At 38.0% G+C, this 26,926-nt stretch overlaps 1 protein-coding gene across 4 annotated transcripts in view; it reads right to left on the bottom strand.

Annotated features, from left to right (window-relative positions):
* MAP2K4 (mitogen-activated protein kinase kinase 4) overlaps positions 1-26,926 on the bottom strand; it is a 59,479-nt gene that overhangs the window by 11,002 nt on the left and 21,551 nt on the right. For 3 of the 4 annotated variants that reach the window (XM_032210664.1, XM_032210666.1, XM_032210665.1), the window contains 5 exons: positions 16,590-16,764; positions 9,625-9,744; positions 8,458-8,577; positions 6,799-6,850; positions 261-388 (listed from right to left, as the gene is read on the bottom strand). In XM_032210664.1, the coding sequence (XP_032066555.1) occupies positions 261-388; positions 6,799-6,850; positions 8,458-8,577; positions 9,625-9,744; positions 16,590-16,764 (595 nt within the window). Of the gene's footprint in view, positions 1-260; positions 389-6,798; positions 6,851-8,457; positions 8,578-9,624; positions 9,745-16,589; positions 16,765-21,081; positions 21,170-26,926 lie in introns of those variants that run through there. The other variant, XM_032210668.1, reaches the window with a different exon arrangement.

Here is a 26,926-nt window from a genome sequence, read left to right as displayed (position 1 = left end):
TCATTTAAAGATTTATTTATTTATGAATAAGAAATATTTTTGTGTGTATTAAAGGGCCAGAATTAAAATTTCATATTATAATTACATATTATATTCATATCCAAGTTATCTATCCAGAGCTTTAGGCAATTAAAATTGACCCAGAGGATTGATCCTGGATATTTAGTATTACTCTACATAGCAGGGTTGTGGGGGGGAAAACCAAAAAAGGGTTCATTCTTATTCCCATCTCAGCAATTAAATTTTCCAATCCCACTTACTGCCATATATGGCCGGCATCCAGCATCTCTGGTTTTGGCAATGGAGTCTACAAGTTGTCCACTAATGCCAAAATCACAGAGTTTAATATTTCCATTTCTATCCAGAAGAATATTGGAAGGTTTTATATCTGAAAGAAATAAAGGAAAGACATACTTAAGAGGGAAAATTCCAGATAAGATACTTTTATTCAATCTACTGAAATCTCCCAAATAACAAGAAACAATATCAAGAACTTGTTTGCATCTTTGCTGGAGAAATCTGATGTTCTCTGTAATTGATCAGCTATGGGCATACTGTAATACAGCTTCTTCTCATTTGGGCTCGCACATACATATACACACAAACTGAGATTATCCGCTTTTAATGAAAATGACCATTGGCTTACCTGAAGGGTCCTTTTCTGGGTGCTGCGAAGGAGAATCCAAGCATGGGTTAAATACAGCCAATCTGCCCAGGACTGAATTGAAACTTTAAGCCATGCCTCTGGTGCTGACTAATCCTCAAGATTTTCTTCAATGAAGGCGTAGACAATGTGCGCTGAGAAGTTCAGGAACCAAGTCAATGAAGGTCGTAAAAAAAACCCCACAAGTCCAGAAGAAATCATATGACAAATGGCGGAGCAGATCCAGGGTGGGGTTGGACTCTCTTTTGCAGCACCCAGAAAAGGACCCTTCAGTTAAGCAATGGTCGTTTTCCTGGGTGCTGCTCTGGAGAGTCCAAGCATGGAACATACCCAAGCTAAATGTCACTAGGGTGGGAAGCGGAAGCATCCAGGGTCTCTCTGCTGGTATGAATGCCCTGGAGCACTCACCTCCCAAATGACCCCTCTGTAGAAGCAAATTTGTCGAGTCTGTAGTTTCGAACAAAGGGAGACAAAGAAGTCCACGTGGCAGCCTTGCAAATCTCCTCTATCGGTGCCTGGGTAGCTCAGGCCGCCGTGGCGGTGGCGCTTCTGGTAGAATGTGCAATGATATGGCGTGGCATTGGAATAGATTGAAAAAGGTGGGCCGTGGGTAATACAGGCCAGTAACCAACATCTGATGGTCTGAGAAGAAACTTTGTGGCCCTGGGATGCAGGTTGAAATGAGACAAAAAGTGATTCAGAGCAATGGAAGGCAGCCGTACGTTTGATGTACTTACATAAAGCTCTACAAACATCGAGCATGTGCCACTTTTTCTCTTTGGGATATTTGGGGTGTGGACAAAAATCCGGAATTATCACCTCCTGGGCCCGGTGAAACCAAGAGTTGATATTGGGTATAAATGCCGGGTCCAAACAGAGGATTACTCTATCAGGTTGTATCAAGCATAAGTCTTCGCGAATTGACAGTGCTGCCAATTCAGAAATTCGCCGTGCCGGCGTGATCGCAATCAAAAAGGCTGTCTTAAATGTAAGATTTTGAGGTTGGCCGATTCGAGAGGTTCAAAGGGCGGGCCAATGAGAGCCTGTAACACCACATTGAGATCCCATGAGGGGTACCTGTGAACGACCGGAGGCTTCAGGTTGGTTGCACCCCATAGAAAACTATGGATGATGGGATGAAGACCAAGGGAAGAATGCTCATCTACTGTTAAGATGAGAGGAGGAGCCATTGTAGGTGTTGAGAATGAAGGCACGCCCAAGGTACTATTCACAGGCATGAAATAATCTTGCCGAGGAGTTGTGACAGCTGCACGATCGATGCCTGCGATGACTGCAGTACCTGCAACACCTGGCTTCTGATGCTTGCCAACCGCTCTGGAGACAGGGAGACCTGGCAACTGGTGGTGTTGATGATGGCGCCGAGGTGCTGCAGCCTGGTGGTCAAATACAGATGATTCTTTCCCTTGTTGATGGAGAACCCGTGATGTTGAAGGGTTCGCAGTGTGTGCTGCAGGTCTTCCACCACTTGTTGCCATGACAATGACTTAATGAGGACGTCGTCCAGTAGCAATGCAGTCATACCAGGCGAGATCACAGGAAGGCCACCACCACAGCTAGGATCTTTGTAAAGGTCCGAGGTGCCGAGGACAGGCCGAATGGCAGAGCCCTGTACTGGTAGAGGTGGCCTGCATAAAAGAATCTCAGGAATCTGCGGTGAGCTTTGAGAATGGGGATGTGGAGGTAGGCCTCCTTGAAATCTATGGATGTTAAGAGATCTCCCGGCCTGATGCAAGCCAGAATTGACTGAAGGGACTACACTTGAACCTCCGGTATTCTATATGATGGTTTAGTTTTTTTAGATCGAGGATCCCCCTCCTCCCCCCCGGAGTTCTTTGGGACAAGGAAGAGTATTGAATAAAACCCTGTCCTTTCCTGACCTGGTGGAACTGGTTCTATGGCGTTTATGTCTCGGAGGTGAGGGATCTCCTGTTCCATGAGAGCCCTCTTGACCGGACAGGAGGGGGTTGGACACCAAATGAATTATCGGGGAGAGGGGGAAATGAACATTAGACCTATGCGTATCGTCTGAAGGATCCACTGGTCCAACGTGATCCACTCCCATTGGACGTGGAACAGCTGTAGATGCCCTCCTATGGGAGCCGTCCGCTGATCGTCACTTATAACATCTGGAACTGGATGCTACACGGTAGGGACGTTTAGAGAAGGACTGTTGATGGTTTCTGTCATGAAAGGCCTGGCAGTCCTGGGACCTATCCATGCCTTGAGAATAGGGATGTTGGAAAGAAGTGGAGGTAGACGGCTGCTCTGAGTTCCAAAAGGGCTGCCTCCTATAAGTCTGGGAACCGTCTAATTTTTTGTTGACTGAAGATATAACCTTTTTGTCCTTATTTTCAACAAGGACAGGATCTAGGGCCTCCCCAAAAAGCTTGCTGCCCTTAAAGGGAGCCGAGGCGAGCTTCCACTTGGGGAGCATATCCATGTTCCAATGCCTGACCCATAAGAGGCGCCTGGTGGTGACATTAGAGGTCAGGGATCTAGAGGCAAACTTAGCAGCGTTCAGGGTGGCATCAGCAGTGTACTCTGTCATTGCGATAATTTTGTTAACAACCTGCCTTAATTTGGTACCTTGGCGAGGATCTGCCCTGGATAGAAAGGATGTAGAAGCGGAAGTTTTAATGGCCCAAGCCACCGTCTGATGAGTCTTGTGACAGGTGTTCTTGGCCCTTTTGTCCTCCGTCTTGAGCCCTTCTAATAGTTCAGGGGGGAGCACTGAATTGGAAGTGAACGCCGCCACAGACAATTTCAGTAAATCTTCTAGACTTGGATCAACCGTGTACAATTTCTTGTCATTACCACTAAGGGTAGCAAGGGTGCCTGGCTGCACCCACTGCTTTTGCACTACATTAAGAAACAATTTTGGAACTGGCATAATTTCCTGAGTAGGTTCCGCTCCTCAAAGAGTCCCTCACTGAGGTCCTCCGGTGCAGGAGTAGCCAGAGCCAGGGTGCTAGTACGCAAGTGGGTCAAGGCTTTAGCCTTGTTCAAAATAGTCTTGAAATGAGCATACTTGAACAAGCCAGAGAACACCGGCTTGTTGGGAATAGCAGCCTCATCCTCGGACAATTCTGGTTCTAGCCCTGGACCGAGGTCCTACTTTCAGTCAGAACCCTCAGCCAAGGATGAGTGTGATGATTGAGGGAGCTAGGCCTGAGCAACATCTTGTGCAGGCCCAGGGGTTGGGGGTGGGTGGGATTTGTGTGGGCACTTGGCCTGTTGCAACATGCCAGCCTCTATCCCATGGGAAATGGCCCTGGCAATGACATCCTGCATTTCTACGGAAAGATCGGGTCCCCTATCTTCGGGGGGCGAGCTCCAGGTGGGGGCTGAATGGCCGGTTGTTGGGATGCAAGGGGGCCCACTTTGAACAGCTCCTCTTCAGGATCAGAAGGACATGTAAATAGGTCTGCTTGATCGGCCATAGAAAGCCCAGGGAGCCTGCCATTGCAATGGAATCTGCAGAGGAGAATTCCTGGCCTTCATCCTCACTCTCCAACATTGAAGAATCCTGACCAGGCTGAACCCCGGGCGAGTGATCCCCAGGAGAAACAGGCCCAGAAGGCTGGGCCTGTAGTTGAGCCCTAGAAAACTGTTTTTCTAAAGCCTTTTGGCGTCTGATGGCATCTCTGTCTAGGCCCGAACTCTGCTTAGTCCCCTGCCTAGAGTAAGGCTTGCTTGCTCTCTTGGCCTCCCCCTGGCTGCCTTGCCAGCCTGTCTGGTACAGGCCCTACTGGTGGAGGGACCAATCTGTTGCTCCTCAGGCGCCCTGTCTGCCATGATTGAATGTGGGGATGTAAGGCCTGGAAAGTAACTTTCCCCCACTCACCACCTCAGATGAAACTGGCCTTAGCGCTCTGGTGCAGAGGCACTGAAGGTAGGAGCAAGCAAAGCTCAGCAGTTTTGATTGGTGAAGGAGAATGGTGTGAACTCCAAGCTCCCATCACCCACACAGGTCAATTAATGTGGGGCGCAACCACGGGGCCACAAACCTCCCCTGCTACCCTCTACCATAATAGTGGAGCTGTGAGTTGGCAAACCTGCCAGAATTCCAGACAGGAAGGCTTCTAGTGGTGACCTGCAAGAGACAGGCAATCAGGCAGCTGTAGCTGCTTTTTGCAGGAAAAGGAGGTCAACAAAATGGCAGCTGGAACTTTGACCCTTTCAAAATGGCCACCACCACATGTGACCCTCTCAAAATGGCCGATGCCACATGCAACCCACTTAAAATAGCCACCTGCATATACCAGAGAGCTTTGAGGCTCCGCACCAACAGCTGGCTCACTCAGAAACACGGTCAGCAGCAACAGATGTCCCAGCTGAGTTACAATCGCAGCGGTATGGCTGCGATTGTGCTGGCATCGGCACTCTGACCCACGCATCTTCCCCAACAGCAGCCTGCAGCCTCACGGTGCCCGAGCAAACTCAGGACACCGGAGAGGCTGTAATGAGAGAATCAGTGAATTAGGGTCAAAGGAAAACTCACCAAGCCTGCTCCAATAATCAGGAAGAAGATAAATTTTGTAGTAAAGTAGAAAAATAGAGAGTCCAAGCAATCACTTAGGAATGAAGAGAAACTGGAAGCGCGTCCACTGGGCTAGCTGAATTGAAAAAAATCTGAGGATTAGTCAGCACCAGAGGTGTGGCTTAACGTTTCAATTCAGTCGTGGGCAAATTGGCTGTATTTAACCCATGCTTGGACTCTCCAGAGCAATACCCAGGAAAATTATGCAGCATAAAAGCAAAATCTAATCTGATGTATTGTACATCACGAATTACTAGGCGTTATATGAAGGCACACTGTTATTCTGAAGATCAACATTAATTCCACTAAGTGACGCGTAAAGGATTTGCAATTTTTTTCATGAACTTGTTCTGAACATATGGGTCTGGTGGTAAAAGCAAAGAAAAGGAGATTAAATTCACAATGCCTGCCATGGTGGCGCATTGGTTAGAATGCTGTACTCCAGGCTAACTCTATGCTCACTCCAGGAGTTCAATTTTGAGGGCCCAAAGACTCAGCCTTCCATCCTTCCAAGGTGAGTAAAATGAGGACTTAGATTATTGGGGGCAATATGCTGACTCTGTAAACCTCTTAGAGGGGGCTGTAAAGCACTAGGAAACAGTATATGTCTAAGTGCTATTGCTATTATTTATTTAATCACAGGAGTTGGATTATAACTTTTTGCAGATCAAGCTAGCACAGTAAGCAATAGAGAATGCTGGGAGTTTTAATCTGAACTGGAAAGTTGCAAGGTCTTTGTCTTTACTTTAAGCAGTATTTTAATCTTTCTGGAGGCAGTGAGTCATCCAGATTTCCCAAGGGTGAAAGAAGGAACTACTATTATTTTAGTTGGTCATTTTGGGCTTTCCATATAAAGAGTTTCAATTTTATTGTACATGGACTTTAATTACTAGTATATTCTGAGAGTATACTAGTATACTTTAATTATTAGTATACCCTGAGAGTTGATGTGGAAAATTACATTAGAAATTCAAATAATTCATAGTAATCTAAAGCAAAAAAAAATCAATTATGTCACGGTTTGGCACCTGGAACTTCCTTTCCTGCATTTGTGGGAGAGAAAGTGATGGGCAATTTTCTCCATTTCCTGAAAGTTCCAAAAATGACTCCTCGCTGTTCCAAATGCCTTACTCTTTAGATTTAGATTTAGATTTAGATTTAGATGGATGGATGGATGGATGGATGGATGGATGGATAGATGATAGATAGATAGATAGACAGACAGACAGACAGATGATCATAGAGGCAGAAATGAGCAAATATGACCATCTTTACTAGTGGATCATCATTTGGGGGAAATAAAACTGAAGGTATATTCACACAAATGATGTGTTAAGTAATGATCCACACCAATACAATAGAGAGAATAGCAAATTAAAGTAAAACAAATTAGAAATGGAAAATTTTAAAGGCTTTTAAAATTATAAAGATAAATTATGACATAATTATATTTCTTAAATTACATATAGACACATGCAAAGTCTCTGAATGGTTCCATGTTTTAGATATTTCCAAAGATCCAGTTTGAAAAGTTACTTATTTGTATAATAAAGACATACCCAGATAAGCCTACCTCTGTGAATGATTTTCAAGTTTTCTTTTAAGTGGTTTAATGCTTTCACAGTCTAGGAGAGAAGAAGAAAGATTAAGGGAGTTCTACTGAAGTCCTGTTAATATCACAATTCCAAATCAACAAATGCTCTCTACATGGGGCTGCCCTTGAAGAGCACCCGGAGGCTCCAGCTCGTCCAGAATGCGGCCGTGCGGGTTGTCATGGGGGTACCTAGGTGCTCCCATGTTACACCCCTTTTAGGCGGCCTGCACTGGTTGCCGGTTGTTTTCCGGATGCGATTCAAGGTGTTAATTATAATCTTTAAAGCGCTCCATGGCTTAGGCCCAGGGTACTTGCAAGACTGCCTACTGCCATCGGTAGCCTCCCACCATCCAGTACGAGCCCACAGAGTTAGCCTCCTCAGGGTGCCGTTGGCCAGGCAGTGTCAGCTGGCAACACCAGGGGGAGAGCCTTCTCTATGGGAGTGCCTTCCCTTTGGAATGAGCTGCCCCCGGAGCTTCGCATAATCTCCGACCTCCTGTCCTTCCGGAGCGCCCTAAAAAGTTGGCTTTTTCCGCAAGCTAGCCTGGCCTGAATAGAATAAATTAAATTATTAATTTTAAATTGTTAGTTTGATTTAAATTGTCAATGGAAGGTTATTGGATTGCCTATTTAATCTTTTTAAACTTTTGTTAGATGTATTTTTATGTTGTACACCGCCCTGAGTCCTTTGGGAGAAGGGCGGCATATAAGTCTAATAAAACCAAACCAAACCAAACCAAACCAATATATTTCAGGAAAATTATAAAGCAGAAATCCAAAAGTATCCCTTCAAAGTCGTAACAATAAATGTTTACAACATAGTTGATTAAAAAGAAAGATAATTGGAAAGGGTTCAATAGTACCAGTAAAGTAAGAAGAAATGTGAGCTCAGGTAGTCCTTTGGTTATGATCCTAATTAGGATTGGAATTTCCATTATTACACAAATCCGTATACATATTCGCTTTTCCAGGGTTGACACAGTTAAAATCTCAATATAGCTTGCTTTTCTCAAGTTCATTTATCTAATCAAGGGAATTTAAACAGTTATGATGGGAAACTATAATGTATGGAATGACTCCCCTTCCTACTTAAATAAACATGGTTTAAGAAGCAGTAGCAGCATGGTTGCGATGGTTTGTAGAATTTCATTCTATGCATCTTTTTCACCATCCCATTGAACATCATTCAACCTGCCCTTTTCTGTGTCAATCAAGAGAGTGTTAAGTAATGGGCTCAGAATTGCTATGGTTGAAACTGGGTTTTATCCTTTCTACAAGATTCTCTACATTACAATTCTGTCCTCTTCAATCAACCAAACAGCTGTCTGGGTTGTAGCAGGATAGAAAGTCCACACATAAATATCCTACCCTACACACATACATACCATACTCACATTTGGTAGTGCACATATACATAACCATATTCACACTTCATCCAGTGAATTACAAACATTTTTTTCTTAGCAAACAAAATAAGCCATTTTAAAAGAAGTCAGTGAAATATCAGAGTTTCTTCAGTAATAAGTCTTAAATAAATAAATCTCATTGCTGTCTAGAAGCTGGTTTGGGAAAGCAAAGCAAAGCAAAGCAAATCAGAAGCAGGCACAAAAAAAAGAGGAGCTTTCAAAGAAAACTTACAGCTAAAGTGATTTTGCCTAGAATTTCTTCTGGAATAACGTCATCTAATACACCATATACATATTTGTAAAATTTATCAAACGAGGTAGACATGAGCTCCATACAGATCCAACAGTCACCCTAAACAAAGAAATAAAAAGGATTATTATTTTTATTGTTAAAGTGAAACAAATGTTTTGGATATTCTGTGTTAATTAAAATAAGCAATGAAAATCTTCTCACATACATTACTGCACATTCTATTATCCTAATGCTAAGCAAGCAAAAATAACATTCTTCAAATGTACTTCTTGAATAAATTCAAAATTCATCTACTTCTTATATTAGAGGGAAAGTACTATATTATATATATATATATATATATATATATATATATATATATATATATATATATATATTAATGTATATGTGTGTGTGTATGTGTGTATGTATGTATGTATGTATGTGTATATATATATATATATGTATATGTATGTATACACACACACACACACACACACGCATGCATACACATATTAGTACTTTACCTCTAATATATATACATACACTACCTGATTGGTTAATGGGTGTACTGTATATTTAAATGATACTGTCCTTTAGTTAGGAAAAAAACCCAATCAATTTCATTATATAAAGACAATTATATTTGATTCATGAGTGGGTTAAATTTTGATGACTTACTTAACATGGACTCTTGACTGAATAAAAAGAACATTATTCTGTATGACTTTGTATGTCACATTATATGTGATATAATATCAACAATAACATTTTGTTCCTTGGCATTCAGATTTGCTCCATAGAAGGAGGTCATTACAAATAAGCAAGCTTCTGTAAAAAGACGAGGTTGCACAGCTTATCAAACTACTTCTCTAAGGTGCTATTAGAAGGTGAATATTGTACATATATCCTTTTAGGTACATGGAGTGATCGCAAAGCTCAATAACCATGAGTTCAATGCCCTGCCCATAACATGTCCTGCACAAAATGAAAAGAAAGAACTCAAGCATTGTTACATTCAATTGTTAGAACTAATCCTGATAACATTTGTATTGTAGGTACCCCATTTTCTATCTTGCCCTTCAATTAATGCATGCTATGAGTCGTTAAACCTTCTGAAAATACCTAAACGTTTGGATGCAAATTAAGCAAATTCTGAGTGCCAACCTCTCTGAAGAGTGCTCCATAAAACTGAACAATATACGGGCAGTCACTACTTCGCATTACTACATCCAGATCCATTAAAAGCTGTTTCTGTTCCTTTTCATCCACTGTTGACCTAATTCTCTGAAAGAACGATAAGGACAAATCATTAAACTCAAGTCATAGTAGACAGATTTTTTTAAATATAAATGGATGTTATCAATCTGAAATATTCTAGAAAGGGAGAAAGTACTAGTTTGGCAAAGACTTAAATTGAATAGAAAAAAATTAAACCAGTTCTTAAGTTTAATCATACAAAATACATCTGTAATCATACAGAATACAAGAGAAAGAAAAAAAAAACCCATCAGAGATAAAAGCTAACACATGTCAGAACTTATGTTGATGCTTAATATGGCTCATTATCTGCAGCAGTGTTTCCCTGCAACACACATTTCTATGTCCAATGCCCATCTTCCAGTGGGTTCCTCCAATATATCCCTTCCCAATAAGCTTTTAGTCATATTTCTTGAAATACGTAAAATGGAAGCTAGGAGGTGCTATTTCTCAGCTGCAGCCTTGTGAAAATCCTTCCCTTACAATTAAAGCATGCACTATTTTTCTCAAACTGCAGAAACTACTGAAGCTGGGACGTTTTAGAATAGCATTCAGTTCAATAGTTTGTTGCCATCACCTTTAACTTACTTTGAATGACTTACAAAGATTTAATTGATATATATTTGATTCTGTTATCTGTTTATTTTTCATCATCGCTCTTATTAAAATCTATCTTGACTAGTTGTAGTTCTGAGTTCATGATCTTAATTTAATTTAATATTGATCCTTGATGTTTTAATGTATGTTTTTAGTGATCCCCCCCCCATATACACTAAGTCAATAGAGATTCAACTGTATATAAATAGAACAAATAAATGAATTTTAAGGTTAAATTTTTGAATTTGAAACAATTTGATTACTAATACTGCAACCTATGCATTTATTCTGAATGTTTTCCCTGGTCATAATGGCTGTGTAGACAATTAATTCCATTCAGGCACAGAAACAAAATTCCAAGGATCAATAAGTGACAGAGAGATCAATGTTGCAAATTTCTGAACATAGAGAAAATATTTTCATAGGTACGTTGGATAACTTTTGCCTATTAAACACTTACTGATCATTCTATATCATTTAAAAAGAACATTTAAAAGTATTGTGAATAAATATATTATACATAATAATAGTTTTTTAATGCAATTTAAAAGACATGCTGAATTTCTACATTTCCTTTTTAAGAGAAATGTTTGTAGTAAATAAATAAATTTAAATTCACACAAAAAAGGTACAGCTGCTGCAAATAATTCAGAAGTGTATTTTTTTACTAGCTGTATCTTGGAAACTGTTGGACAACCTGTAAGATATGATGAAAGCAAAGGCACCATTAGGGTTCTCAAGGGAGATAATTCTTGATTTGCAATTCCATACTACTAAAAGGGCTTGGGTTATATTTGACCAAAAAAAGAAAAAGCATACTATCAACTATTGGTTAGCAGGATTTCTGAATGTTGCTGCGTATAATATTGTTGTTCTAATTGATCCCAATGTTTTTTCATCTGTTTTTTCAAAAAATTTATTGTGCTTTGAAAACCATTATTTACAATATTTACAAGAATGAAGGCACTGACAGTTTTCATCTTGTGAACAGCAGCTTTTACTTTTAATATAGTTTAATGCAATATTACTTTAATACAGTAATAAGTTTATTTGTATACTTTCACTGTTCAGGCAATAACTTAATTTTTCCAATTATTCCAGTTATTACAAAAAAATACTGTTGAGATGTAATATTCTTTTAGAAATTCTTCCTGTCATTATAGAAAATCCATGTGATACCTTGCTTAGCTTGTCAAGATCAGTTCATTGCCTCAAAGGATAATTAGTCCTTTTTTCTCCATAGGATCATATTTCTTTGCCTACTTGCATGATTAAAATATTTGCCTTCCACAATTTCTTACAAAATAGTTCTTCACAATTTCTTCCTATGAATGAAAACTTTGTAACGCTAAATATAACTGAATTGCAAGGTATGGGACACCTGATAAATATTACAAAAATATCTAAAGCAAACAATACTAGTGTTTTTTCTGAGGTACACATAGTACAGTAGTCTAACATTGACCATTCATAGTAAGACATGGGATTAATAAGGTAAATGAAGACTGTTCAAGCATTACCGATGACACTATTACTCTACTAATCTCACTTGAATCATGATTTTTAAAAAATATTTAAAAGCAAAACTTTATTCTAAATTAGTAGCAAGGATACCAAACTACACTAGAATCTTCTTACATCTATACTGAAATCTGCAATAAACAAAACAACACCACAACTTTGGTGAAATTAGTAAATACCTTATTTTTTGTTTGTTTTGTTTTGTTTTCTTTGGCTAAAGAATCTTCAAGTTGTTGGATGGAAGCCATCTGATAATCAAATACTAAATTATATCCAATAAAAAAATGCCAAACTATGTCCTGGACTAACATTAGCTAATATGCTTAGAACTGGCTCACTAGACTAAAATCATCTCAGCCTCAAATCATCTCAGGTCTACATAGCTGTCTTTCTTCTCACAGAACCTCCTCAACCTTGTTTACTTCAGTGGCTATTTGCAGCAAATGGTACAAAGTGGTTTTTCAGAAGGGGGATTTAATCCCTCTTTCACAAAGGTGTTTCATGGACATCCACAATTCTAATGCGAACCTTTTTTTTAGCAATTGTAAACAAAGTAATTTAAAACTATGCATGGCATTGAGTTATAGTCTAAGCAATCAGATCTCACACTAAAAATCCTTATAGCAACAATGGTCTATTCATACTATAGATCTCTAGACTTCACTGAAATATATAGTATCCTATTCCTATCTATTCTCCAAGGAGTAGTTTCCAAACTACACAAGCCACAAAATAGCAGATACAAAAAAGTTTTGCTATATTCCAGAGGTATGCTATATGTTTTCTGGGCAATTCTTCAAGAACTATCTATCATTCTGCATCCCAGAAAATAATAAACAAAAAATTCTATTTAGAAGTTATGGATATTGAAGATATTGCCTACTATCCAAAAATGAAGTCTTGACTATAAAATGCATTGGAAAACAGAGGAATAATAAATAATGTGGATAAAAGTGCCAAATCCAGTCAAAACATCTGGCTGATTTTTTTTTCATCCTAGGTTTTTTTGTTTTTTTTTGGCAGTCCAGGGTCTGTATTTTCAGATCAATCTAATGTTGATATATTCATTGTGTCCTAAATTGACTGGTTGGCTTGTCTCTCTTGTCAGATTTCACGGGATAAGAGTGAATAACCATCCCAAAGTTATCCAGAAGGCTTTCATACCTAAGGGGGGGACTAGAACTCACAATCTCCTGGTTTTAGTCTGGTGTCTTAAATTACTAGACCAAACTGGCTCTTTTCTCTAAAATTGATTTAACATATATTTTATTCTAGTAGTCTCTTTAACTCAAGCAATATCCCCATTATTTATGGCACTAAATAAACCAACAGTTCCTCTAACCTTCATTGTTTTCCTTTAGATCTAATCATTCCTAGAATGTTAAGATCTCCTATGACCTAAGTAGAGGCCTGAAACCATCTGTAAAGTAGTTCTTTTGTGTATTTCTTGAATCATTAATGTGCTAAGTGATAATCTACTCGTCCCAACTCTTCAGATTGTTCCTGTTTATAAATTTCTCTTGTTTTATGAACAATATTTTCCTTGAACAGCTGAATTCATTTTGGCATTTTATTGCCATTTCTCGTAGAAATTCAGAATCTATGGCAGCTAAAAGTGCCAACTTTTAGCTGCCATTGAACAAATGTGACAGAAAGGCCTGACATAAATATTTCAAGCAAGCAAACCAATATTTAAAAGCATAAAGCATATAGGTATTCTAGATAAGATTAAGATTATACAATATGTAAAAGTAATGCTAAGCGTAGGTATGATATGAATAATGTAGAATGCATAGCTTAAGCTGACAAGTTAAAACCTAAATGTTACATAAGTTTTGCTAATATTCTAAATCCCCACAGGAAGTCTTCTTTGAATAGCTGCCCTTTCATCTCAGAATTAGCTTATGCTTAACCTCTCTGGCAGAGCTCTAAGAACTGCATAAGCTTTTTCTAGAAAACACATCAGCAGAACTCATATGCTATTCACTTTCATAATGTCTCCAAGCAGCATAATGGGAGAAATAAAATATACATATAACCTTACTAAATATGGATACTTTTAAACAACAAACTTCATTTCTTATATATATATATTTATTTATTTATTTACTACATTTATTTGCCATCTATCTCACTGTTGAAATGACTCTGGACAACTTACAAAATGATAAAAGATCAAAATAAAAACTTGTTAAAATTTGTAAGAATTAAATATCGAGTCTAAAAATTAAGGGGATGAACAACACAAGATGGGGTCTTTTCTCTTACTCCATCAACTTATCTCCAACATAAGAGCATCCCCATTTGGGCCCCAGGCCAGCTAGCAGAACCAGGTTTTAAGGCTCTTCTGGAAAACTAAGGGAATGGGGCAGGGACCACAGAGAAAAGGCTCTAGTGCTTAGACTTCACCAACTAATATTCCTTGGCAGACAAGGTCTGTAATAAGACCTTTCTTCTGAAACAAGTGAGGTGGGTCAATCCCACTGGGGTGAGGCAGAGCTTCAAATACCCTTCATATAGGTAGTCCTTGACTTGCGACCACAATTGAGCCCAACATTTCTCTTGTTAAGTGAGACATTTGTCAAGTGAGTTTGCCCCATTTTTATGTCCTTTCTTGCTACAATTGTTGAGTGAATCACTGCAGCTGATAAGTTAGCAAACTGGTTGTTAAGTGAATCTGGCTTCCCCAATAACTTTGCTTCTCAGAAGGTTGCAAAGGGTGATAACATGACCTTGGGACACAGCAACCGTCATAAGTATGAACCACTTGCCAAGCATCTGAATTTTGATCACATGACTATAGGAATGTTGCAAGGGTCATAATTGTAAAAATGGCCATAAATTACTTTTTTCAATGCCGTTGTAACTTTGAATGTTCGCTAAATGAACTGTTGTAAGTTGAGGACTACCTGTATTATGTGAGTGGTGGACTATCAAAGTCTTTACACTGAACCAAAGAGTAACAGTAAAAATGGCTGTAACACTTTGAGACTATATTCTTCAGCAATTCAAGCTCTTATTTTCAAAAGTGAATAAGCCTCAGCCAAGTTTCTTCTAATTTTTTTTCTTGCGTAAAACATGATTTTATAAAACTGCATTCCCCTACTAAGAATAAATTACACAAATTTAGGGCAAAAGAGGATAATGTCATTCCATGCTCTTTCAACCTCTTGAAGTCTGATCAATGGGGCATAACAAAATGACTGGCTACTGATTGCCTACTGATCAGTAAAGTATATTGCAGTTTTTACATTCTCTTCTATGGAAAAATCTAAGGGGTTATGACTAATAGAGCTATTGCCTTTGTGTTTATATTGTACTTTCTCAATGCAAAAGTATAGTTAGCACTGTGAAAATGTATAATATACAGATAGTTATATAAATGATGTATCTATGTAATTAAATCTTCAAATGATCAAATGTAAAAACATTACTAGTTTGTTCAGCTTTTCAGCAGATAAAATGTAAAACATGCATTGTGCATGCATTAGGAAGAAGTCTCAAATTAATAATCAAACTAATTTATTTTTGCTGCTATTATATTTGTAGGGACAATATAACAAATACACTTCTACTAATTTTTGCTAATCTCAGTGCCTTTGTTGTGCAAACAAGCTGCAAAATGCATGTTTAATTGCTGCTTCTACAGTTAGCTATTGGAATTTTAAATCATTTTTTATTAAGTTTCCTGTACATTTTCTAGTTCACACCCAGTCCTTTATTGCCACAGAATGAAAAATTAGGGAGAAAAAAATTCTCAACAATCCCTCAAACCATATGAAGTTCTTTTGGATAATGATCCACTTAAAATGTACTAACCATATTATGTTCAGAGTTCAGATCAAAATATTTTGATTTCATCCAACTCCTGAGAGAGTGGAATAGGAATGAGGAGAGCTGATTATATTTATTGATGTAACTTAAAAGACATCTACAGTGCTGTTGGAGAAAAGTGGAGAACATGTAAAATTCCATAAGCACATTGGTTTTAATCAGTGGTTCCCAACCCAGGGTTCACAGACCCCGGGGTGTGTGCACATGATGTCTTCACAGGGGGTCCATGAAGGCTTGAAAAAATGTTATGATTTAAATCTTGTGTTAAGTCTTGGTGGTCTGTAGCCATGGTCTATGGCCACAAAAGGTATTTAAAGGGGATCTATGGTTAAGAAAAGGTTGAGAACCACTGGTTTAAGCTGTCCATGAAAAAATATTTTTCATCTGTCCATGAAAAAATATTGTACTTGTATCACTAACGTGTTTCCCCGAAAATAAGTCAGGGTCTTATTTTAAAATAAGTGCTTGGTCTTATTTTCGGGGAGGTCTTGTTATTTTTGAGGTGCAGGAGGTGGAGAGCATGGTCACCTCATGGCTGCTACTGTGTTGCAATATTTTCTGGGAGGGCTTATTTTTGGGAGAGAGCTTATTTTAGTTCATGCGCTAAAAAGCCCGATTGGGCTTATTATCTGGTGAGGTCTTATTTTAGGAGAAACAGGGTACAACTTTTCAGCATTTTTTAATCCCATGTTATGAATATGCAAACGTATTTTTAAAAGAAAGAATGGGCTAATTTTCTTTAAATTTTATAAATCACATCAGATTAAACAGTAATAATACAGTTCTCTCTGCTAATACAGCACTTATAAAGTGCTATATAAACAACAGACATTTGTAGAGTGCTAGATGGATGAACGTTAAATTCTCCATCATGTTCCATCCTACAGTTGGAAGTACAAATAATTATGGGCATCACCTACTTTAACAGCCATAATTTGCCCACTTGGTTTGTGGACCATTTTGTTGACAGAACCATAAGCGCCTCGTCCAATTTCTCCAAGGTCTTTCAAGTCCTCTGCAGTAAAATCCCAATGCTGTTCAGGGGAAATCTTCAATTTTCCTGATGATTCAATGCTGTGTGTTCTCAGTCTCTCTCTGTTAAAAAATTTGGGAAGGAATTTTTCCACATTTTAAATAGTTTAAAACCTTTTTCACCAGCACCAATCAAAAGCATTTATATAGAGGAATGTACGCATAACTAATGCAAGAGGGTAATCTCCAAGAAGGAGTTAGATGGAGGCAAAGTGCAAGATACTAACTTAATTGTAACTACTACAAAGGAAACAAAAATGTTATTTTCTTATGTTGTGTCAATTTTCTTTGAGGATATTTATAAATTCCTGGCTAAAACATGTTACTAGCTATGCTTGGAAATGTTTTATAATTTGTCCATTTAGAATAATTATATGGCAATAATGATATTTTTTATTATCTCTATTAATAATATCATTAAAAATTTACATCTGTAGTCATTGCATTTTATTAGAATTGGTTGATCTTAACACAAAACCCCAAATTAGAAGGGCTTTATCTGTTCATTAAACTTCCAAAATTCATTATAAAGCAGCTATTTTAATTATATTTGTGAAGTCAATTAAAAGCCACAAAATGATTGCTGCTCATTTTTATTCCTAAAGGAAGGAAGTGAATAAAATATTTTTGTGGCAAAGTGCCAAGTAAAAAAAATTTTTTTTTATATCTGATCAATATAAAAGAGAACTGCTAACACTAACCTCTTTAGCTCCCACTGTGGAAATATTTCAGAGTTACATTTCAAAGCTCTCCCAACACAGTTAAATATGATTGTCTTGGCAAAGAAACTTTACTTTTTAGTTCTTAGATATGGCCCTGTTCGGGTCTTTTCCCATGTAAGATTGAGATTGTCTTGGCAACGTTTTGGCGAGGTCTCACTCACCATCTTCAGGCCACGTTTTGGGCTTAAAGTGTGGTCGGAGCTGCCGTCTTTCTATAAATCTTGGTGGGTGGGTGTGGAATGCTGGCTTTGTTTCAGTAAGTGAAATGATTGGTCATGTGGCTGTATCATGAAATAGAGAAACATCCCCACAACATGAATAACTGTGATGATACCTCCCACCTACCAGACATCTGGAAACCAGCCCTAGTCAATAAACGAGCCCCACCCACCACCCAGATGGAACACAACACAAAACAACAGACACACAGCCAGCACCAATCAGCACCAATCTACCAATCATGATACAACCACACAACCAATCGTTCCACTTACTGAAACAAAGCCAGCACTCTACACACACACATCAAGATTTATAGAAAGACAGCAGCTCCGACCATGCTTTAAGCCCAAAATGCAGCCTGAAGATGGCGAGTGAGACCTCGCCGAAACGTTGCCAAGACAATCTCAATCTTACATGGGAAAAGATATATATCTTGATGTATATATCCATCCATGATGGCACGCAGAGCCGTTTCTGCCAGCTGCTCTTCTGGTTTCTGGAATGCACATATGTGCAAATCAGCTGGTCTTTGTGGGCGCCAGAACTGCAGAAAATGGCCTGAAAACAGCTCCCCAAATGGCCATAAAACAGACCATTTTCTGGCCATTTTCCGGGCCTAAATGGCCTAAAAACGGCCAAAAAACAGCCATGCACATGCTGAAAATCTGAAGATCAGCTGGCTGGCCAGATGGTCCTTGGATTTCTGGCACTCCGGCGCATGCATGCATGTTCTGGTTTGGGCACTCAGTGCCGAAAAGGTTTGCCATCACTGATATATAATTTTATTGAGGTTTCCAACTATAAATTGACTGAGAGATGTCCAGTCAGATAGAAGGGAAAAACAAACATTATATAATAACATCATATGAATAACAATTTCCTGAGGCTTCTGATCCTTCCCACACATTTCAATATTTTAGGGGACACAAACTACACAGAATGTAGGACTAATGGAGGACTGAGAGGCACAGAATGAGGAAGGCCATGTGGTTGGAATTTTTTTTAGAAAGTTGTTTTTTTTTGTTTTTGTTTTTGTTTTTTTTTTTGCTGTAATTGCAATACAATATTTTAGGGTTAATTATATTTTTCATGTTTCCACCACAAAATGACAGGAAACTGTATGGCTCGTCTTCAAAAATCATCCCAAAAAGTTTAAAATGGTACAGAAAAAAAAACAAGGAGTAAAAGAGATTACTGGCCTGTGGGTCACAGAAAACATACAATTCTCTATCATTAATATGTACCTAGTTGTTCAACACTGCTAGGCTTTCTAACGTAACCAAATAAATAAATTTAAAAAAACTGAAATAAAAAGTTGAGTGGAATTGAAGTATAAGGAACACAAATTTCAAGCTTTGCCATGACACTCCTAAAAATAATCAGCCCAATTAAAAGACCATCATACTGATGCTGGCATACTGCAGATTATCAGTAAAATGATGTGCTTGCCTTTCAGGAGAAACTTGAGTTGGGGGAAAGAGTCAAGACACTACTGAAGAAAACAGAACTAGATATCTCAATTCCTAGAGGAAAACACTTGGATTCCATAGTAATTGCCCTCTGCAGCCCATATTGCTGAACTTGTAGAACAAGGAAGGTGAACTATAGCTCTTTTACAATCTGTGAACTGGCTGGCTCAGGAATTCTGGGAGTTGAAGTTCACAGATCATAAAAGGGCCTTAGTTCCCTATCCCTGGTTTAGAACATACAGCTGTCTGTTCCAGGGCACTGATAATTCAGATAAAGAATTTAATTAACAAGATAGATAGATAGATAGATAGATAGATAGATAGATAGATAGATAGATAGATAGACAGACAGACAGACAGACAGACAGACAGAGACAGACAGACAGACAGACATAGAATCACACCCATACTTCCCTCCCCCCATAGTCTATTGGTCCTTTATATAATGTTTTGTACATCTTAGGCAGATAATAAGAATATAGCTCATGATATAGCACCTGAGGTGTCACAATTTTTCTAGGCTCAGAGTTATAGTTTTCCTACCTTCACCTTGCAAATACTCACTGCTCTAGCTACTTAACTAGTTCCTTCTTAGTTTAATACATACTTGCAATGAATAAACAGGATAAATTAAATTTTTAACTTAAAATCAAATACTCATTATCTTTGTTGTTCAAATAAATAATTTGGCTCTGTTCAACATAACAAATTTACTTCCTTTCTATCCAACCTAACATTAACATCATCATAATCTATTCAGATTGTAGTTCATAACAATTTCTTATTAAATAAAAAAATCCATATTACAAGCTCAAAGGCATGATCATTAAGAACAAATGAAAGATTTAGGTTAAAGCAGAATTCAAAGTATATAATCCAGTATATTTTAAATTTTCAATATAGATTTTTGAAACTGTATTAAACTGTTAATACCAATATATGTTAATTTTTGATAAGCACTTAGAAAAAAATTATTTACAAAACTACATTTTATCAGTCCAAGAGAACAAAAGACAAACATAAGGGGCAATTCTAATCCTCATCTTCACCGATGTATCCAAAACTAAGGACACTTGAGAATAAATCTCAGGAGTTGGACCATGTGAAATTAAACACATTTTGTCTTTATCTACTTATGATTGAGGATAAACTAACACCCATGTAAAAAACTATTTTGCAGCAATAATGGAAATAAATGTTCTTCCTGTATAACTGACATATTTTCAGTTATTTCATGACTGTTAGTTATTGTTCCAGTCTTTTTTCCATTTGATGGATAAACAGTTTTGTGTATTTAAGTAGAAATGTTTAACTATGGAAAATGCGTTTTCACCAAAACTGTTTTATATCCATAGTAACTCGTTAGTATTTCCCTGCAACCTCACTGTCTACAAGACAACATCCACAATTGGATGAGTAACTGGAATTCTGCATTAATATTTCATGTATTGCGTCATTTAGCATGTATGTGTTTGGTAACACTCGGAGTTTGGTTGGGGTTTTTTTGCACTTTTCATTACCCAAACTAAGTGAAATCATCAGTGCTAGTAAGGAATGGGGTTTGCTCTGTTTATATTCTAGTGTTGATAGGGATGGTCTTAGAGGTTTCTTTGGCTGGGCTGTTTACTGTTGGCTCGTTTGTCAGTTTCTTGATTGGATATTGCTTACTTCTTGATTGTTAGTGTGATGTTAAGCTGCTGATTACTGATGGAGAGGTGCTGAGGTCAAAAAGACCTAAGCATTTCTCCACCAGAAATGAGCACCCAGATGAGCATAGATTAAAAATTTATGTTTTTGTGAGGCCACATTGATAACTGTCCAGGGCTGAATGCAGCCCTATAACATCAGACATGTGTTTTAGAGCAATAGTTTGTTTTAATCAGAATTGGTGAACAAGTTGGGGTAGAGATTATATACATTTCTTCTACAAGATAGAAGTTTTACTAATGATTAGGGATTCAGTTTACCTTGCAGATGCTGCATGTGAGAATTCATGGACTTGGCAAGCAACCTTGAATATCCAAAGGAAGTTTGTACTTTCAGACTGGCAAGATTGATTTCGGCCCCCCTGGATAACCAGACAAGAAACACTACTAGATAAGCTAAAACTATTTTACTGTACAGCTACTTTAACAGAATCTTACAAGTCTTACAATTCCTGCCCGTCCCTTTTAACTTCTAGACATTTAGGATAGGTCCTTCCTATGTTTCTTTGACTGCAGGTTTGAATTGCAGGTTCTTGCTTTTCTTGTCTGATGGTTTTCTAGGCAGCATCTGCTCTTCCCTTTGCTCAAAGTTATCTATGAATTTCATTATACAGAGAAATAGCTTGTTTAGTTAATCTCTCTGAAGTGTTGTGGGGGGGGGAGTGGGGGGAGAGAGCTCAGTGACAGCACAACATATAACTGATTGTAATGGCAAACATGACTGACAGAAATGCTGCAAAGGTCATAAATGTAGACATTAGTGGCAAAATTTCCTTTTCATCACCAATGTAACTTCAAATGATCACTTTCCAAGGCAGTCACTAATCAAGGTCTACCCTTATATTTCTTGGTTGCCTTTAAAGACAAAACCCATTGAAAGCAATTGATAAACAGGAAATCATACTGTTACTCTTACCACTATTACTACTCCTGTTTGCAAAATACTGCCAAGTGCTCTAGTGTGAAATAAGGTTCTCCCACTGCTCTGTGATCCAGATATTTCTTATCCTGGTCTTTCAGAAGGCCTTAAAGATCTAGCAAGAGTAGTAGATCTACTTCTGGTGCTGCCTGGTTTTTGTCATCTTTTGTCCCTTGTTTTTTTACTTATATTGTTTTATTGTGGATTTTTGTTTTTGTTTTAACCTGTAAACCTTCAACAGTTACAGGAAATCAGGCAGTGTACAAGCTTAATTAATCAATAAATACTATTAATAATAACAGCAGCAACAACTAGTTACTAGTATCTGCTAATGCAAGCTCTGGCACTAGAATAGAGGGAAAAACCTATTCATGGAAAGTAAATAAATGAATCTTTAGGGCTTTCTTTAAAAATCGCAGTGATGAGACTTCAATAAATCCTAGGTAGATGATGATTGACCAAAATAATCACTTTCAAAGATTTTAATTTGGTTAAATACAGACAGAATTCTTAAATCACAAACAGGTTGACATGGGTTAAAGAGATTCCCAAATTGCTTCTGTGCTTTAAATATTGGAACCAATATAGTTGAAATAGTTTACAAATACCCACCAATAATAATGAAGTTGATGCCATAGAGTTATCACGTTTTCTCTGTCTCATTCTTACCAATTTACATATACAGACAATTTTCAAAGGCTACTCACCACATAGAATTATTGCCTGCAGGTGTTATTGTTTTAAATTAAAAGTTTTCAAGAGATAAGCTTTTGGAATGGAAATCTTTAATCATACCATACGCTAGAGCAAACACTATGCCCAATTAAGCTTTGCCTCTTCAACCAAATCATTACTGGATCTGAAGATTTTTCACTTCACCATCTTCTCTCACCAATTTATAAACAGGATCAACTTACTACGTTCACAACTTCTCTTCCTGCAGTATTTCTACTTTTACTCAATCAAATAAATTCAGCTTATAGATTCATAATGATTCCTTTCCCAAAGGTATGCTGGAATACACTAATGCTTAAACTATGCATTTGAAGCAGAACTTTTTAAAAAGCAGATATTCGTCAATCATTTATTTTTGGATAACCAAGTAGCCCAATCACTTTTTCTGTACTCTCTCATTTCAATCCATCCACTCATGTTACTTAAGAGAATAGTCTTTTTCCATATCACATTCATTTGAATCACTGTAAGCGGCTATATAAATTTTATAAATAAATAAATAAATGTGGATTCTTGTACAATTTCTCAGTACTCATCCTTGATTCTTACATTACTGACGTATAACATGGGACATCTCTAATTGATGTAGTCTTACTTTCATTTGAAAGTACAACAAATATGATCCTAACCCATACTTTCCAACATACTAAATGTACTCATCATTTCACTTCGGGATCAAATTACCTTTATTTAAGTCTATTACATCTCTTTCATTTCTTTCTCTTAATTTCCGAAACAAACTGCATATTTATTTTTCTCATTAATTCATTTTCTTAACATTAACTCTTCTTCTATTATATGTGTCGAAGTGGTCACCCATTGAGCCCAGAGATATTTATCTCTGATCAGGGCTTTGGCTAATCAAGGATTTTGTACAGTTTTTTAATAAACGAACACTAGTAGGTAATCAGCTTTAGTCATACCTGTACTACAAGTAGCATTTTCTCCTAAAAACAATGGTACTGGCCAGTTTTATCCCAATTGAATGCCAGAAATGCAACTGAAGTTTACTTCAGCACTAGCAGGTATGCTAGTGCTATTTTAGTCAAGTCAAGGTTCTGCTGCCTATGCCTGCAGCTATAGGCTATGTCAGTGATGGCAAACCTTTTCGGCTCACGTGCCATAAGTGGGGGGAGCTCAGGGGGGGTCATGTGCAGGTGTGCTGCACCCATAATGCAATGCGTGACACCCCCCAGTGCGCATGCGCACACTACAGGTGTTCCCCTCATTTTTTGCATGCTTTTTTCACCCTCCCCAGGCTCCAGAGGCTTTATAGGAGCCTGGGGAGGGCGAAAACAGCCTCCCCCACCCCCCCCAGACGCCCTCCGGGACCTTCAGGAGGCTTCCCTGAAGCCTTTGGAGCGCTCAAAACAACCCTCCGAGCAAACCGGAAGTCAGTTTCCGAACTTCCAGTTTGCCCATAGGGCCATTTTTTTTGCGCTCCAGAGGCTTCTCGGAAGCGCATGAAGCCTCCGGAGGGCCTCCGGGGGGGGGCTCTTTTCGCCCCCCCCCCCAGGCTCCTATAAAGCCTCTGGAGCGTGGGGAGGGCAAAAAATGGCTTTAAAAAAGGGTGAACTCAGCTGGCTAGCGTGCGGGGCAACGCCTTGCGTGCCCTGACAAATGGCTCCATGTGCCACCTGTGGTACGTGTGCCATAGGTTCACCATCACTGGGCTATGCAATGACACATTCAGGACATAGGTTATTACTTATTACTTAAGTATATACCTTAACCTTTAACATGGAAAAATAAAAATATTCAAATATTTCCCCAATTGCTAGAAAAGCTACACACACACACACACACACACACACACACACACACACAAAATCTAGAATAGACAATACAGGTAGTGTCTGGTTTGCAACAGTAGTTTGAACCACAATTGCTACTCCTAAACACCGCAGTCATAAAACACATATGAAATCACTTACTAACAATAATTCTGGAAGTCCTGCTTCCTATCGTTAAACAAGGATAGTGTGGGTTATTACACATGTGATCACACTTCGACTTTGTTTTGGGGAAATCAGCAGGAAACATTGGCAATTGTGATCACATAAAAGCGGGAACACAACAGCTGGAACTCTAAGGATACTTCATAAGTCTCCCTTGTTCATTGCCATCACAAGTTTGAATGGCTGCTGAATGACTGATTATAACCTGAGGACCATATGCATCATTAAATCCATAAGAATAACAGCAACAACTCATTAACGATCTTCATATCTAAGAATCCAATTCCTATCAAAACACAGACTGTTGTAGACTTCAAAACTTATTCTTAAAATGTATGTAATATTTAGTAATGCACTTACTAAAACATTAGTCATAATTTAATTTTACAGGAAATGTCAGAGTTCCAGTAAAAGTAACAGAAATCACATCATAGTAAACATTTAATAGTCAAAGACAATCTTTCTCAGAGACAAAATAAGGGTTTGTTTTTTTTGCTTAAACAGGAGAGGCTCCTGCACTCTTGAATTCTGCTTCTTCTTTTTTCTAGGCCTATCTATTTTAAATTCCTCCTTTCTATAATGTCAAAAAAATATAAAAGACTGGCAAAAGATAGCTATAGGCTTGTAGAAATTGAGGAAAGAGGAAAACAGAGAATTGCCTCCCATTCTTTCTCATTCTAATATAACAATAGATCATATGATATACTGAATATATGAATACACATAGCATATTAATATTAATTTTAAAAAGCCAAAAAAATCCCTAAGCAATAACTAAGGCCATTTCACTATCTTGGCATATGATTTAGACACCCCTACCACTTCTCGGTTCCTAGGCAAAGGTTTACATATGAGCAGTTTATCTTCTGTAGAATCCACCAAAGCATGGTAGGCCAGAGATGATTATGGATTCAGGTCTATGAAACTGCTGCCTGTTTATTGTATGGAGTTCCATTACATCTGATTTATGCATAAAGTAAATACAATAGCAGAGTTGGAAGGGACCTTGGAGATCTTCTAGTCCAACCCCCTGCCTAGGCAGGAAACCCTATACTGTTCCAGACAAATGGAAGGTCTTAAAGACTTCCAGTATTGGGGCATTCACAACTTCTGGAGGCAAGCTGTTCCACTGATTAATTGTTCTGTCAGGAAATTTCTCCTCAGTTCTAAGTTGCTTCTCTCCTTGATTGGTTTCCACCCATTACTTCTTGTTCTACCTTCAGGTGCCTTGGAGAATAGTTTGACTCCCTCTTCTTTGTGGAAACCCCTGAGATATTGGAATACTGCTATCATGTCTCCCGCTAGTCCTTCTTTCTATTATATTAGACATACCCAGTTCCTGCAACCGTTCTTCATGTTTGAATCTCCAGTATCCTAATCATCTTTGTTGCTCTTCTCTGCATTCTTTCTATAATATCAACATCTTTTCTATATTGTGGCGATCAAAACTGAATGCAGTATTCCAAGTGTGGCCTTACCAAGGCATTATAAAGTGGTATTAACACTTCATGTGATCTTGATTCTATCCCTCTGTTTATGTAGCCTAGAACTGTGTTGGCTTTTTTGGCAGCTGCTGCACACTGCTGGCTCATATTTAAATGATTGTCCACTAAGAATCCAAGATCCCTCTCACAGTTACTACTATTGAGCAAGGTACCACCTATACTGTACCTGTGCATTTCATTTTTCTTGCCTAAATGTAGAACCTTACTCTTTTCACCACTGAATTTCATTTTATTAGAAAGTGCCCAATGTTCAAGTTTGTTAAATGTATACCAGAACTATAACACATCATCATAATAATAATGAACTGATCTAGGCACAAAGAGAGAGCTTCATCTATCTTCTGGATTTGGGGAAATGATTCATAAATTGAAATATTAGGCTTATTTATGTACTAAGATTAATTATCCTTTGACAACTACTATAAGAGTAGAGAGTTTATAATTGGAATATTTTATGGAACTTCAAGTCAACTCTGAAATAGGAAATGATTTTATTTATTTAATGCATAGAATCAACTGCTTTGTTGCTAGAATGGGGCACTAGACATTTTTATTTTTCTTACCGTATAAAGAACTAGCACAATTATATCCATTCTTTAGTTCCATATTATCCAAGATATGTAGAATTAGGAAACTGTAGTTTTTCCTGGTAATGCTCAAGTCTTAGCAGCCTCAATAAGTGTTGTAATTGTGAAGTACATTGGAAGATAGATTAGCAATATCTGTAGGGCCACAGGTACTTCACCTCAGTTGTATAATATAACTGACTCAGAAACATGGTTTCCTAAGGACACTTCTGAATATGTCTGAAAAACTTCTCAAAATGTTAATACTGTTGGTCTTAGGAAATATATTTTGAGAGGTTTTCCAGGTGTGTGTGTGTGTGTGTGTGTGTGTGTGTCTGTGTGTGTGTCTGTGTGTGTGTCTGTGTGTGTGTGTGTAGAAGGCTCACATACTTACTTATTGTATTGCTTGAGAATCATATGTAT

The sequence above is a fragment of the Thamnophis elegans genome, chromosome 2 (genome assembly GCF_009769535.1).
Source record: "Thamnophis elegans isolate rThaEle1 chromosome 2, rThaEle1.pri, whole genome shotgun sequence".
Taxonomy (NCBI): domain Eukaryota; kingdom Metazoa; phylum Chordata; class Lepidosauria; order Squamata; family Colubridae; genus Thamnophis; species Thamnophis elegans.
The sequence above is the reverse complement of the archived record's forward strand: the minus strand, read 5'-3'. Positions and strand labels throughout refer to the sequence as shown.